This window comes from Talpa occidentalis, unplaced genomic scaffold (genome assembly GCF_014898055.3).
Source record: "Talpa occidentalis isolate TD23 unplaced genomic scaffold, MPIMG_talOcc4v2.1 talOcc4.8, whole genome shotgun sequence".
Taxonomy (NCBI): Eukaryota; Metazoa; Chordata; class Mammalia; order Eulipotyphla; family Talpidae; genus Talpa; species Talpa occidentalis.
Window position 1 is genome coordinate 105491809 of NW_023605194.1, and position 16264 is coordinate 105508072.

Consider the following 16264-nt stretch of genomic DNA (forward strand, 5'->3'; position numbering starts at 1 on the left):
CACCCCCACACCCACATATACCACCCCCCCACCGGATTATTAGAGAAATTAGATAATTTAAAAACCCTTATTCCATTCCACCACTAGGTGGCTCTGCTTGCTAGAAAATTTTAGTGCATGGGGCTTGGGTGTAGTGTAACACTCCACAATCTCCTTTATGTTATTATGTCTTTTGTGAACATAGAAATGATCATGTCGGGATGTTTTTGATGAAAGGATTGTTTGGTCAGGACGTGGGGCGTGCTTTCAGAGAATAGTTTCCATGATTCAGCAAGTCATTCAGGGAATTGCTCTGAAGAGCACCATTGTGATTTGCGGACACTGAGCTGTTGGCAGGCGCAGCACAGAAACCAGCAGTAGAGAATCCGAACCTGTGATTGAGATGTGGCACTTGTGTCAAGATAAATAGAATAAACCTTCTCAGCAGGATGAATCCCACTACCTCCTCTCCCTCTGCGTTGACCAGGGGTCCTGTGTCAAGCATCTTAAATGCTGCCAGCGTGCAGACACGCATGACTGAGTAGTCCCAGGTCAGAGCTCTGCAGAGAAAGAATAATTACTAGTCAGTGGTTGGGGTGGTCAGAGGTTGTCTTCCAGATCTTTCTTCTGCATCCTCCCTAAACTTACCTTATATGTTGTCATCCTGCATATCTCCCCACATCTCCCTACCACAGTCTTACAGAGACAAACTCCAGTCCTGATGTGGAAGTTTACACCTGATTGAAGATCTCAGTCCATATTACCTCTCCAGTATCTGTGTGCTAAGAGTCATTGCTGGTCTAGGAAAGATTCTGTCCTACTTACACGAGATTCAGAAATTAACAAGAATATGAAAGAAAAAAATGCTAGGAGAAATATTCAAAAGAACAATCCAAAAGAGGGGCTTCCCTGGTGGCACAAGGGATTAAGACGCAAACTAGGAGGCTCACCGCAGCCACTGCAGCACAAGTTCAATCTCCGGCCAGGGAGGTGGCCCACATGGTGCAGCAGACCTCTCCTGACTCACCCACTGCTCCCCTCAGCAGTGTGTTTCAGTCAATCTGCCTGATCTGTTCCCCACTCTGTCTCTGGTGAATCCTCTCACCCCCCAAAACTCAGGCCTTTACCCCACTTCTTGCGTGTATAAATAAATAAATCTTAAAAAAAAAAAAGAACTTTCCAAAAGAAATCTTTTTTTTTTTAAGATTTATTTATTTATGCATAGAAGAGCTGGGGTACAGGCCAGAGATGCAGTGGGTGATAGGATTCCCAGAGACACAGTGGGGAGCAGAATAGGCAGACTGACTGAAATACACTGCTGAGGGGAGCACTGGGTGAGACAGTAGAGGTCTGCTGTGCCATGTGGGTAGCTCCCTGGCTGGGGATCGAACTCATACTGTGGTGGCTGCGGACAGCTTCATAGTGCTGTGTCTTAACCTCTTGCACCACCAGGGAGGCCCCAAAAGAAATCTTTTCCCCACATTTTCTCCTTACCTAAAATGAGCCACTCAGGATGGCCAGCATCAGCCTCAATCACTAAAAACTCTATGAATGTTTGATTCCTTTCCCTCTGATAGGCACCCTCAAGTGATATAAAATGTCCCGTGGTTTTTATATATCTGCCTTTTGTTCTTTGAGTGTTGTATGGTGGTGAAAGCTTCTTTAAAATCATATTTTTGTAATATGAAGAGGTTGTTCTTTGAAATAAGCTTTAGTTGATTTCTGCCTATAACAGAAAAGACCTAAACCTATTCAGAGAGCTGCTTCATGCATTGTTTTTAGAGGGAATGTCCCCATTTCTTTGTTGTTTGGCAAAATCTGCTTTTAATTCGTAGTCAGCTGTTACACCTCCACCTCCTTCCTTCCGGGTGGCGCCAGCACTGGCAATTTGCACCCAAAAGTGGCAAGTCCCAAGTCTTTGGCACTTTCTGATGACCTCAAAGGGTATTTTGATATTACAAAACAAATTTCGTTGTTATTCATTAAAACCTCAGAATAAAGCCTGGGACAAAATAAGCTCTCCATAAGTACTTGTTCTTGTTATTGTAATTAGTAATAAGTTAAAATTGATAGACAATTCACTGACTTTTGGGAAATTAGACTGTGTCCTAAGGCCTGGGTGCATCTGCGTTGTGGGTTGACACCTCATTTTTGCTCCTGATTTCCCCCGTGACTCTTTGTGGACCTTGTCAATCCTAAAACATCAGGAATTTTTGTCTTAGAAATGATCTGGAGACTTTTATTTCCTCTCCATTTTAAGTCCATTAACGTTGGTGATTTCAGAATAGTCCTCTTAGGAGTCTGAAGTTTGAAAGAGTATGTGGTCTGGATAATCTTATAGTTGGGATAATCTTTCTTTTTTTATTATGATTTCATTTCCATTTCTTTGTCTTATGTCTTAATTACATTGATAATTGGTCCAACTTTGACTCTGACCAATCCAGGAAAGAATAAAATTTCTTTTCTTTGAAGCTTGTGAATAGCTAGAGGACACAGGGGAGACACCCATTGGTTATCGTCTCAATCAGAATGGGTTTTGGGACCTGGCTTGGAGGCTCACTTGTGCTTTATTCTAAGACAAGCACTCTCATCTCTGGGTTTCAGTTTCCTCATCTTGAGAAATGAAAATAATGACACTTGTCCTTCTAGTTGTGTAAGATTACAAGAAAAAAAAACACCCTGTAAATTTGAAAGCATCTTGCCAGCAAAACTGATTTTTAATATTTTTATGCTCTGGCAATAGTTCTTCCCAGTGCTTACCCATTACCTTTTTTTAAAAAAGACTTTTTGGGGGCCAGTTTTAGGTTCTCTGCAAAAGTGAGCAGACAATACATAGAGTTCTCATATGTTCCCTTCCCTGCATCACCTCCTCCAATGATTGGCAGCCCCCAGCAGAGTGATACATTTGCCACATACAATCAATGAACCTGCTTTGACATCTTTCTCTCCTGCTCCCCACTGGCTTTTACAGCTCTGTCAGTCACCCTTCCCCTACCCTGGGAGTGGTGTACAGTGACTCCAGGGCTTCAAAAAGTGTAAATAGTCACTGAAGATTAAACCTAGTGCAAAACACACTTCCCCATCCTCCAGCTAAGATGAAACTTCTGGATCCATTGATGAGTTAGCCTTCTATGGCGCCAGAAAGGCACCCTGGCGAACAACTCCAGTTATCCGGAGTTCTCCTGCTTCTGTAGCACCGAGCCCATATGCTCACCATCCTTCCCCTTCTACCTTCCCTCATCCATCTACTCAGGCCTTTCCAAGCTTCTCCCACTTTATCCCATCGGCCAGCTGTTGTTCATTACTTTGCTAAGTCCTCACTGAATGGACATTTCCTTTGAGATGTGGAATCTAAAATTCAGCACAGGATTTTAGTAAGGGCCAGAGATGTACCAAGTACAATGGGAAGTGTATGCTATGGTTGTCTGTCATGCTTTAAAAATAATCAATAGGGAAAAAAAAAAAAAAAACTAGCAAGGGAATAGCAGGGGAGGGGGCTCGAGATCGTCATTTCCCACCTCTGCCTTTCACCCTATAATCACAACTGCCTCTGCCAGGCATTGTGGGAGGTGCTGGGTATAGCATCCATGGTGTAGTGTCCAGGGGCTACAACAGGGTGGTGGGAGAGGTCTCCTCTCAACTTGTAGAGAATTTCCATAATGATGTTAAGCATCATCAGCATGTGGTAATGACCACCACCACCACACCCAGCTCCATTTAGTTGACTTTGTTTAAATTCTCTATAAAGAATGCACACTCTCACGGTCTACCTCCACCCTCAGAACACCTCCCCCCATCCCCCAAATGCTACCAGACAGTGGTAAAAACAAGGAAGGCAGTGAGTCTCGTCCAGCCAGCCTCTTCCTTCTCCCTGAGGCCTGCATCATTAGATGATTTCCCAAAAGCGCTGATTTTCTGTCTCTGCAAGCTTAGGTGAAAAACCGCAGAAAAGGAATTGCAAATATTAACCCAGTGTATTCTCCCTTTAAGCTTGTGATGGCCACAGTGATGATTTTACATGCAGTAACAACACTGGGAAAGATACAGAAAGAATTAGGTCTGGTTCCATCCAAGTAGATTTAAAATTTTCGAAGTACAGCAATAGTAACAACAATAAGGAAACACTGGCACAGCGTTTTCTAAGTCCCAGATGCCCAGGCTCTGTTACCTAAGAAATTAAGTCTAAGTCAGAGAGGGTGAGTAGCAGTAGATCTATTCTGGTATTATAATAATGCTTTTGTTTATTCTATGATTCATTTTTCTGAGCTCAATAGCATATAAAAATGAATCATTTCAATGATTCTCAGAAAAATCCAGGCTAGTTTAACAGAGAATTTTATGGATTTCTTCCTGTTTCTTTCCTTCACTTTTTTTTTGTTTGTTTTTTGAGAAAGCACATGATTTTTTTTTTAAAAGATTTATTTTATTTTATGCATTACAAGAGCTGGGCACAGGCCAGAGGTGTGGGGGGTGAGAGGATTCACCAGAGACAGAGCGAGGAACAGAACAGGCAGATTGACTGAAGTACACCACTTAGGGGAACAGCGGGTGAGTCAGGAGAGGTCTGGTGCACCATGTGGGTTGCTCCCTCGCTGGCCGGGGGATCCAACTCGTGCTGCAGAGGCTGTGGACAGCTTCATACGTTGTGTCTTAACCCCTTGCGCCACCAGGGAAGCCCAAGAAAGCACATGATTGATGTGAAAAATTAAAAGATATCTTAAGTATCTAATATATGTTTGGCACATAAAACAAGACAATCAGTTAAAAATTTAATTATTCTGGAACTTGGAGAGGTTAAGCAACTTGTCCAAGTTCACGTAGCCAGTTTGTTCTGAATCTAGAGAAGAATTTATCTTAAAACTCCCTTTTAAAATAATTAATTAAAATAAAAGAGCTATTCATTCATTAAAAGCCAAATTAGTTTTTTGTTTTTTTTTTAAAAAGCAACACTGAGCAGCAAGAAGGATGGCTAGCAGGAGGTTGATCGGCGAAAGCTATTGGCAGAAGCAGGGCACTCATTAAGGCGGTGGAACCAGTAATCTCAAGAAAGCAGCAGTTTTACCTGAGCTGTTTTGGTCTCTCTTCTCAAGTGAATATCTGTGGCCACTTGCAATTATTTCCTTTATTTACAAGTTTCTCTCCTCTTTTCCCCCTTAGTCCCTCACATGTCCTTTAAAAGTCAGTGACTATTGAGTATTAAGTGTCTTCAGTACCAACTGGTTTTGATCACATATCAGTCAAGTTACTAGGGAGGGATACAGAGTAACAGCTTATTACCCTGCAGGATGATAACCTCCTATAACATTGTTGAAATGCGGGGGGTGGGGTGGGGTTGTGTGTTTGTGTGTGTGTGTGTGTGTGTGTGTGTGATGAGGGTCTTCCCCAAGCTAAATTAATCAGCCACCGCATTGCTTGAATAGTGGCCCAGATTATGTCTACACTGTGGGCATGATCTATGTGTCCGGGACTAATTCTCGGCCCAGTTCTGATGTCAGCCAGATGTGTGACCTCTTTAATTTCACGGGGCCAGGCCTCTTTCAGGAAGGAGAAAGGACATTAATACAGTGATGAGGAGAAAGGCAGCGTGATCTAATTGTTATGTGACTTTGTGTTACTGAACTCTGCACTCCCCCAAAACCAAGTTAGAGAGCACCATAAACCCAGACAGGTTTCTCGTAGGTTTATTGCCATCTTTAGGAGCAGGGAACACTCGCTGTGGTCATAAGGAGGGATTGTTACAAGATAAACTGGTCAGGAGAACAAAGGTGGCTTATTTGATGGAAACTGCAACAAAGGAGCAGTTATGAGACAGGTGTTGGCGTGTCCTCTGTCCTGACTCCACTGGTAACATTCCCATGGCGTGCTTTCTTAAAAATCATAAGCTGGTGCTTTTAACCAAATCAATTTGTTTTACATTTGCAGACCTGTTACTATGCAGGCTTTTGGGAAAGGCGTCCCACATGCTTAACACATCTATATAACACTCAGAAAAATGACTCATGAGTGCCGCTGCCATAGAAAAGTTGCTAAAACCGCATTAGCATTGAGACAAGCAATGGCGGCTTGAAGCAGGATCACTTACTTTTTATTTGTTACAATTCTGTGGCAGTTGGCCAAGATATTTTTAACGGGGAATTCTAGGATTTGCCAGAATTTAAAAAAAAAAAAAATCTGGGTTTTTTTTTTTTTTTTAATCATTTCACAGAGATGATAAATAGCTGTGAAGACAGCAGGGAACTAGACTAACCAAATGAAGGAATGACTGGGAGCTGGCTTACCCCAGATCTGGTGCCCCAAATCCCAGGTTGCTGACTTACTAACAGGCCCCCACTCCCCACACATGTGGGAGCTGCCCCAGAATGACCTAGCCCCATGCTTGTCCCCACACTGGGACTGATTTCTGGGGTTGTTCATGGTTCTCAGAGCTCTACCTGTAGGGCTCTGTGTGAGCTTCCTGCTCTTTGGTGCTTTAAGCAAAGGAGTTCCGTTTGGAGGACAGTGTCACACATCAAGCCTTCAGAATGCCTCTATGATGTTCTAAACTAATCCCAAGTACATTCTCCATAAAAATATAAAGTTTGTTCTGGAGATGAAACAAAAACACTTGCTAGTGGTGAATCTGCACATAAGAGAAATGTCCACTGGGGTCTGGCCGTCAGGCCTTAGCACAATGTCTTACCTACATTTCCTCATTTACCTCATCCCTGCAAGGTATGTGGTGTTATTGTGTATGTTTTGCAAACAAGAGGAGAGCAGAAAACTTAGATTAAGAAAGGTTCACTTGCCCAACGTCCTCCAGCAAGTAAGTGGAGAGAGATTTAAGCTCTGGCCATCTAACCACGGTTCTTATCTGCTCTGCTAGAAAAGCCACTGCCAGCACCTGCCGACATTAGTGTCACCACAAACACAGGACAAAATGTGAACTGCCTTGGTGTAAACCTAGCCAAAATATGCATGGAGTCATATAAAAATAAATCGTTCAGTTTTTTACTGAGGAATATAAGAGACTTAAACAAGAGAAGAGTTATACTGTGTTTCTGAATGAAATGCTTGACCATGTAAAAAGTATTATAAATTCAATCCAGTCTCTTAAAGATCCTGATGAACATTTCTTCTGGAAACATAACCATACAAATAGGACACTTATTATAAAGGGAACAGACCAATTGTGAAATGGGGGGAGGGCGGAGATTTGCAGGGAACCAGCTCCAACTAAAACTGTGCACATCCTGAAACAAATGAAAATTGGTAAACAGAAGATTCAGAAACAGCTTCAAGTATAATTAAACATTTGATATACTGAAAAAAGAAGCATTTCATAGCAGGTAAGTTCTTCACTAAATAGTGTTGGAATACCTAACATGGGCTAACATGGGGGGGACTTTAGAACTCTACCTCATACTTTAGATGAAAATATTAAAATAGTGTAAGCATTAAATAGAAAGAAAAAAAATCCAGAAAAAATATGGTAAATACCATATGACTTCAAGATGAGAATTATCTTGAAAGCATGACATAAGTCAGAAACCATATCTGGAAAGCATAGATTTAATGACATTAAGAACTCAAAATTTCTGTTCTTAAAAGCATGCTAGATAAATTAGAAGGAAAATGACAAACGGGGGACATGTATTTGCAATATATATGAAGAACAAAATTATTATTCTTAATGCACAAAACCATAACTATCTTATTTTAAATATTAACAAAGGATATTATCTATAAACAATCCAGCAAAAGAAGATATTAAAATTACCAATAGAGCATTGAGAAAAATGTTTATTCTTCCTTGTAATCAAAAAAAAAGCAAAGGTAACTATGGTGCTATTTTCACTTTTTTTGATTTTCTTTTCTTATTTTTTGGTAGAAGAACTGGGGTGTAGGCTAGAGGTGTTTGGGGTGGGTGAGAGGAAATGAAAACAATAATCCCCAGTATTGAAGATGTGAGGAAAAGAATTTTCCCTAAATGAACCTACTGGGAGAAGGTAAATTATACAGAGTTTCTAGATAAGAGGAGTAACTGACAATGGATTTTAATCCATTTTTAAGCTGCATACATTTTAAACTAGCATTCCTCTTCTAGATAGTTATGCAAAGTTATCAATTGGAAGTGTGTAAAGATCTAACACAATAATAAATGAAAACTACAATTGAAGGTGTTCTAAACTTTTAGTGATCTGTAGTCACTAAACAGATACTGTAATGAAAAGTAGATTACAACATAGTATGTATAATATGATCACCTTTTTATACTATATACAATATAAATCTATATATCTATATATCTATATATAGAGATTCCTCTTTCTATACATATCATTACCACACAGAAAGGTTTGGAGGAACAAATACCAAAACACTAACTGTAGTAAGAGTGTTAGTAGTTTGTTTTACTTCTTTGTATCTTCTATTTTATAAGCAATGAATATGAATTGGTTTTATAATGATTCATTTAAAAAATCACTCTGTCAGTGTTGTAGACAAATAAGGCTGGTGCCCAGTGCCACTCAGCTTTGTAACCTCCTCTGCTTCGAGGAGCTGAAATTTCAAGATAAGGCCACAAAAGGAAAGCATGTGATTCAGAAACTTCTGTTCTATAGAGATGGACTCTTGGATCTTAGAAACAGGATCTTGCTACCACCCAATTTCCAAGAAATGAAACCTCCTTGCCCAGTTTAAGACTTGTTCAGGGTGACGTAAGTCTAGTGGGTTAATACATGGACTCTTCAGATAAACAAATTCTAAATTCTTAATTATAATAAGTTTTGCTACGAGGTTGTCCTTTTGTCTGCTTCTGCCTCCTCTCCCCTTGATGGATCCTCCTACCTGCTCGTTCCCTGTCTTCACAGCACAAGCGTGCACACAATGTCCCCTCCCCTTGCACAGATCTGTTGGTCCATCCGCGCATTCATCCACCCACCCACCCACCCACCTGTCCATCCGCCTGTCTGTCGGTCCATCCATCCATCCATCCATCCATCCATCCATCCATCCATCCATCTAATGTTGCCTCAGGGTCCCCTTGGAAGCCCTTCACCTTTCACTGAGCAAAAGAGCACTGAAGTGGGAGCCAGAAGAATAGTGGAGGGCAGAATGGAAATGCCTGTACCTCAGGAGAGCCAGGGAAGGTTGAGCATTATCATGCAGATTCTTCCTTGGAGACAGGTCCCTCCAAGTAGAGACATGCTAGAATTCGTGTGAAAGGGCACAGAACTAAATAGAGAAGCAGGAGAAAAGGCAGAGCAGCCTGCTTTCCAGGAGACTTGGGTGGAGCTAGGGGTTCTCTGGGGAAAAGCCGCAGAGGCAGATATTTGGCAAAGAAGCCAAGTTAGAAATAAAAGCGCCAATTAGCCAACAGCAGGGTCATGGCGAAATAGCACGTGCATAATTTATGTCTACTCACTCCCCACGATGCCTGGTGATTGAATTCTAAGTGACACCGAGAAGGCATCTCCACATCCTCTGTGGATATGAACAAAATGGGCTTTTGAAAACACGCCAGGGCCACAAATTCTTGAGGGAAAACAACACATGGAAATTTCTTAAAAGAAAAAAAGGCAATTTGGCATCTATGTGTAGAAAATGGGATTAGATTTAATTAAAGGGGAGGGAACCCCCAACTCCATCTGGTTCTTTCCACAACAGCGGCACTGGGGAGGAATCGCAGAGCAAGAGTTGGGATTATTTCTTGGCATGCATGGATTTCCTCCTTAGGGATCACATCTCAAATCCAAACCAGCCTTTGTTTTGGAAATTATAATCTGGACGCTGTTGGCTACCTCACTGTGCTCTCTGGAGGTGACTCTGTGCTCTCTAGAGGTCGACCAGCTCTCTATGGCTTCTTAGAAAAATGCTAATGTTCTGTTTTTTGCAGTGACAATGAATCCTAAAATTGAATGGTGCTAATGTTTTCCAAGAGAAGCAGCCCTGGAGGGAGGCTGCTGGGTCTGCCAACAGAGGATGAAGAGGATACAAATTTAATTAATTTCAAATCAACATAGACACAAGAACCTTTTGCTGTTTCTTCCAACGCCCACTCTTCCTAACGATGGCGTCACCTGTACCTGGAAGAATGCGTGATTGAGAAGTGCCGGGGAAAGGCCTGGCCCACATCCACTCCTGCCCTGGAGGGAGGGGGAGCCGGCACCTCTGATCGATGATGCTCCCTCCTCCCAGCCAACCTCTTGCTGCCTGCATGTGCTGGCCATGCTAGGTCCTCATTACCTTTCGGCTTCATTCCTTCCGGCTTAAATCAGAAAGCTTATTGATCGTTACCTTCTGGGTCACCTTATTACCTAACTAGCTTTGGATAATGACCTCTGATTATTCAAGCCCGGTGATAGGTGTGTTACAGTCAGTAGGAACTTTTCTCAGAGACAGCTGTGGCATGGAAAAGTCGGCAGACAAAGCTTCTGGTGCACGCCCTCCAGGGGGTGGTAAGCTCACTGAGACTGGCAGGGAAGACACAGTGAACAAGCTGAGGTCCTGAGAAAGTGTTTTTGGATGACATTAGACCCGGAACTGGAGCTGGTGAGATTCTGTCACTCTTGGGAAGCACTTGCAGGAACAGCATCTTCAGTGAAAGAGCCACAGTGTTCCTCCTCAGCTGCAAACGCCCACATTCCCCAAAGCTAGGTTGTGTTCTCCACTCCCCCTTCAGCACCATACATGGATAGGGCCTATGTGTGGAGGGGGTTGCCTGCCCCCTTTCTGAGTCTCTCAGATCTTTAAGGACATTTGAAGTGTGCAGACAAGAACAGGACACATCTGTGCCCGTGGCAGATATCACGGTCATGCTCATTCTTTCCTGCCAAGCTGGGACAAGTCTCATGTTCCCCTCAACGCAGCCCTGGAGCTGCCTGTCAGTCCCTTAGCGAGACCCTCCTACACGACGTCCTCTTGGCAGAAGCAGCAGTAAGAATGCAGGAGGCCTGTTTATCACTCCCGCTCACGTAAAATCAATCTCCATTTAATTCCTAATGTTCTCTGACCTTTAAAGCCATCTAGCAAATTGGGCGTCCTCAGCTCTTCTCTGACACCTGGTATTTTATTCCAGGAAAGAAACAAAGAACAAAAACTTTATTTATTTTACTCCCCACATTTAAACTGAGGGGAGATGAGGTTCACCAAATATTTGCTGCTGAATTTGGGGTCTTGTGTCTGAAAGGCTGTCTGAATTCGTAACAAATATTCCGCCCCTCCCCTGCCAAATCTCTTTAACTAGCACTTGACTTCTGAAATATGCTGATAATTTTAAAGGCCAGGATCCAAGCCAGGAGCCCTTTCCAGAGGCAGGTAGAACTGTTACTCATGCGTAACCACTGCTGTTGGCTGTCTGGGAACGGCATGGGGCTTGGGCAAAAGACATTCTTCATGGTGTATGACCGCAACAGATTGATCTGGCAAATTCTCATTAGCACCTCCTGATAAGACTTTTTTTTTCCACCGCTGTTTTAAATACTCAAAGTCAACTTGTGGTCCACAGTGACTCTCAGAAATTTATACCCAAACTGCCACTTTCTGAATCATCATTTCTGCCTATTTGGCTACTTGTTTGTCCTCAACATTTTGAGTCTCAGAAAACTCTGGGCCTGCTGCTGTCTCTGTAGGTATCTAAAGGTTTTTGTTGAATGCTTAGGGCTGGGAACTTTAGCCAACCCTGTCAAATAATGAACTTTTAAAGTTCAGGAAGTATAAGGCATCATGGAATCTCACCTTGCTGAAGCAATATTTTGTGATATGAGAAAATATACAGGATTTAAATAACTTCAAATGCCAGGAGAAGCAACTGCCATCCACAGCTTGCCTCTATAACCACATGGAGTCTCCCAGCACAAAATGGGTTGAAACAGTCAAGGGTTGGTTCTCCCACCCTGTATTTTTCTTTATTACTATCCAACCAATTGGCATCATATACTTAGAATGATTTTAAAAATTGTTTTTTAATCCAAACTTAATTTTGTTCCAGATTATTGTTAGTAAAACTCTCATTAATTTTCTCTAATTGGGTAATCAAGAGCAGTATCTGACTTTTGAAGATTTTAAAGATAGTTATTTTTATTGCACTTTTATAACTTTTAAGCAAACAAAGTTAACAACATTGCCTCTTCAAACATCTCAGAAAACTTACTTTTATAAATGTGTAAAAGTATCAATTTCTTATTCTTAACTCAATGACATGACTCCTCTGTCTGTGAAGGTCATTATTATCCAGAAGTGGATCAACTTTGAAAACCACCAGGTGACAGGTCCTCCCGCTGAGGCCTCCTGTGGTACTAGGGATGTAAGTGGGTGCTTTAAAAAATGCTTTCATCTCTTATTTTGGTTGTTTAAACCACTGATTTGTGCCACCCCTGATATAAGACCCTTATGTGGAGTAAACATAAAATGTAGACTTTAGTTTTAACTTTTGTCAGACCGGTACACATCTGGAGACATTGGAGTGATAAGACATGGTTTCCTCCTGGGAAGACATTGCTGAATTCTCATCATGGGAAAACAGTGACATTTCAGACTAAATAAAATTGACAGACCACTTTTCCTCATCTCACTTTTTACTCAGAATGAACCTTGGGGTCTCCACTTAATATCTCTAGCAGGCCACAAGAGTAGCTCGTGGACAGACCACATCTCTTCATTGTTGCAACAGCTAGGAGAGTGGCTATATGTTAGTATGGAGTGAAATTAGTCAGATTGGTTATTAATAATTATATTTCCTAAACAACCAATGGGCTGAATTTTTTTTTTTTTTTGAGCAGCTTGTAATTTTTTTTTTTTTTAATTGAAGTGACATTGCAACACGTTACGCAGGTTTCGGGTGGGTGTCACTGAACAGCTTGTTGACATTGCTTCGTGCTGTTTTGTCTGGCACCAAAATTTCATTTTCTTTTTAGTCCTCTTGGGGGTTGTTATTTGTAGATGCCTGGTGGGATTGCATAGTTTTGTTTTTTTGAAATAATGATTTCTAAATAGTGTGTCATGCTCATGAGCTAGCAATCCACACAGTTCATAAAATAAACTTTTTAAAATCAATTCTGAAGTTGCTCTAAGCAATTTTTGAAGTGATATTTTAAGATGTAAAATTCCTAAGCCATGAAGATTTTCATTTCAGTGCTGGAAAAGACTGGAAACATAGAGTGGTCCTGTTTACCAACCGAAGGTGTATGGCAAATTTTTTTTTTTTATGATTAGAGTCCAGGTTCAGCGACTCTGTCACTCGTATACCTCACTTCACATCATATTGTCATCATTGACCTTTGGTACTTTATAAATAAGTAACTGGCTTTTTTACAAAAAGCACATTCTTTGCATCTTTCCCTTCTTTGTTCTGCATGGAGAAGACTACAGGAATGAAATGTGAACATTGCAAAAGTAAACATATTTCCAGTGTAAAGACCCATTGAGAGGGATCACTGTATTACTCTGACTTTGGAAAAAACCCTGAAATGATATATAACTTCAGGAATAGGTGAAAACCCTGCATGTTTAATAAATGCCAGCTTTCAGAAAGCACATGGGTTGTAGTTACTCAGCAAGTTGAAAATAATCCAGTAGATAAGTAGTCATTTCACATACGGACATCTTGATTTTAGCTTAAGTAAAAATAATGTAAAAGAAATACTATCTTCAGCTCTCTCATTCTATAAGCAATGAAAAGGACTTCCAAGGAGGCCAGTGAGATCATCCATGTGATATTTGCCACTTGGCTTTAGTCCCAGCAACATACACGTTCCACCTGTAAGCCTCGTGCGAGAAATGGCCTGCTCAATTGCTTATTCAGCACCACTAGACTGAAATAGATGTTAAGACTTCACTGAAACATAAATCACTATAAAATAGGAGGAAAGAATACCTTCTGCATTTGTTTCTATGTAATTAATGTACGTCAAAATTTGTTTACTAAAATGTGTTAATTAAGTTAAAGGGGTGATGAATGCATCTTTCTAAAGGAACATTCTTTGAACTTCTGTGACTATGAAAAAGAATTGCTATCTTCATAGGTGTACTCTTTTGACTACATACCTCTGTAAAATCATCAATTGACAAGTTTTTTAGCCTTAAACCTGTATTACATGAAATTATCCAGACTAAAAATTAATTGGATTTTCCCTCTAACGGAGGTTATTACACATTCTTATCATTTTCCTTCTCTACAAAATATTTTTATTTTTTTCAACCTTCTTTCCATACATTATTTTTAAATGGAATGAAATGTTAAATGTCTATGGAGTGTAATTTTAAAACATTTTGAATAAAAATGGAAAAGTCTTAAGGTAAATGTTTATCTTTTTGCTGACTACTCACATTTCTTCTTTAATGCTAATGTCATGTTCCACACCTTGACATAAAAGTGAGAACAAAGCTGGAGGGCAGACTCATAACAGGTAGGTGAAATGAAAAAGGATGCATTTTTGCAGGTCACAGAAACTCATCAGCCAGCAACAAACCACAAGCAGAAAAATTCCTCTTCAAGATTCCAACCAAAGTAAAGGCTGGTTGATGACAGCATCACCATCCCTAGAGTCTGTTGCAGTGAGTTTCCTTCTATTTTAACCAGAATGACTAAATGACTGAAATGATGTGACACATCAGCCTGCAGATGGCTTGGACCCAAAGAACAGAACAGTCACAAAGAACAGTCCCACAGAGTCAGGAAAATGATACTAAGGGGGAACAATAACAATCTTGCCCAGCATTTAATATATGTATCAGTCAGAGATTAAGTTCTACCTCTAATACTAGAGACACACAATGGTCATCTGGAAGCTCCCCCACCTCCATCCTCAAGGTTGCCCTTGACCCAAGATGGCTGCCCTAGTTTCAGAATGATATTCACAAGGAGACAGAGGAAACCAGCACGGGGTGAGTCTCCCTGTAGGTCCACCATCTAAAAGAGCCTTCCTGTCAACCCAATGAAACAACCCTGCCTGCATCTCATCGGCCAAACTATTTGCAAGATTGCAGAGAATCTTAGGTCTCTGTAGACCATCACACCTAGCAGCCAGGATTCTTCTTCACAAAGTGGCAGAAGAATGGATTTTGAACTGGATTTCGAATGAGGTAGCTATCCTGGCTGTAAGATGCTAAACACTTAGCATGTGTCATCTAATTTTAATCATTTTAAGCCTCACAGTATACCCTTGAGTTAGGTTTAGAGTACTGATAAGCTTGTCCCATGTCTCCCCAACCCTGAAGCACATGCTTTAAACCACTGCACGACACTGCCTCCCCAGTAATGAGGAGCAGGAAGCTGTGCAAAGTCATTGTCAATGTCAGAGGCCTGCAGTGGGCAAAGCCTGAAATGCTCAGTAACAGAAGCTGCAGAAGGGCAGTGAAAGCAGGGCCCTGGGGTGAGCGAAAATGGCATATCATGTTGAGGCTTAGAATTGAGGTGATAAGGGGGGAAACCTAGATTATGGATCAAGGGTTTGGCCACTGGGTGAAAAATACCAAGTTCCTTCTTGCTGAAGCTGAAGTCGATGGATCAGCAGTTGCACTCCTGAAGACAGCTATGGAGAGGCCTGCCCAGAGGCTCTCAACAACTGGTGTTTAGTGCTAGAAGTTGAAAGAATTTAAAGCAGCCTGAAAGAACAGCTCTCCCACAGCCATACATCATCATTCTGGCTTTCAGAGTAGCCAAGCCCAGCGTGTAGATAGGACGTGTGTGGAACAGGAAAAGCAGCATTGTTTGGGATTCACTCAAGCTCAAGAGCCCCACTTCTGCATGCCTCTAGCATTCATGCTTCCCAAGAGAGAAAATCCAACTGGGTTGGTATTGAGGCTCCCTACTGCTGCCTAATAACCACCTTGAAATTGGGTAGGATAAGAGAGCAATAATCATGTATTTTGCTCATGAATCTGCAGTGTGGGTAGGGCTCAGTGGGAATGACTCGTCTCTATCCCATCAGATAGGCAGCTCAGTTGGAGCTGGGCATCCACTTCCAGAATGCTCGCTCACGTGGCTGCCTAGCAAGTTGGGTCAGAGCCCAGCCAGGTCTGGAGGCCTTGGTTCTGACTACCTGGGCCTCTCCATAGACTTCTTCCTCCCAGAACTCAGTAGCTGGGTGCCAAGAATAAGTGTCCCAGGAGAACAAAGTGGAATTGCATGGTATTTTTTATAAATTAGACTCAGAAGTCACAGGCCATCATTCTGTCACACTCTGTTGTTCGAGTCACAAAGTTCAAGGGGGAGAGGACATAAATTACCGTTCCATGGGTCTGTCCATGAATATCAAGGTCACATTGTGAGAAGAGCAAGTAGGATAGGAGATTCATTACAGACAAT

General features: G+C 41.5%; 1 protein-coding gene across 1 annotated transcript in view; it reads left to right on the forward strand.

Annotated features, from left to right (window-relative positions):
* The window catches only part of TMEM154 (transmembrane protein 154), a 45202-nt gene extending 30956 nt beyond the window's left edge, over nucleotides 1–14246 (forward strand). Inside the window, exon 7 of the mRNA XM_037496646.2 lies at nucleotides 9854–14246. Within this exon, the coding sequence (XP_037352543.1) occupies nucleotides 9854–9869 (16 nt within the window). The 3' untranslated portion in view covers nucleotides 9870–14246. The remainder of the gene's footprint in view (nucleotides 1–9853) is intronic.
* The last annotated feature ends 2018 nt before the right edge of the window (nucleotides 14247–16264 follow it).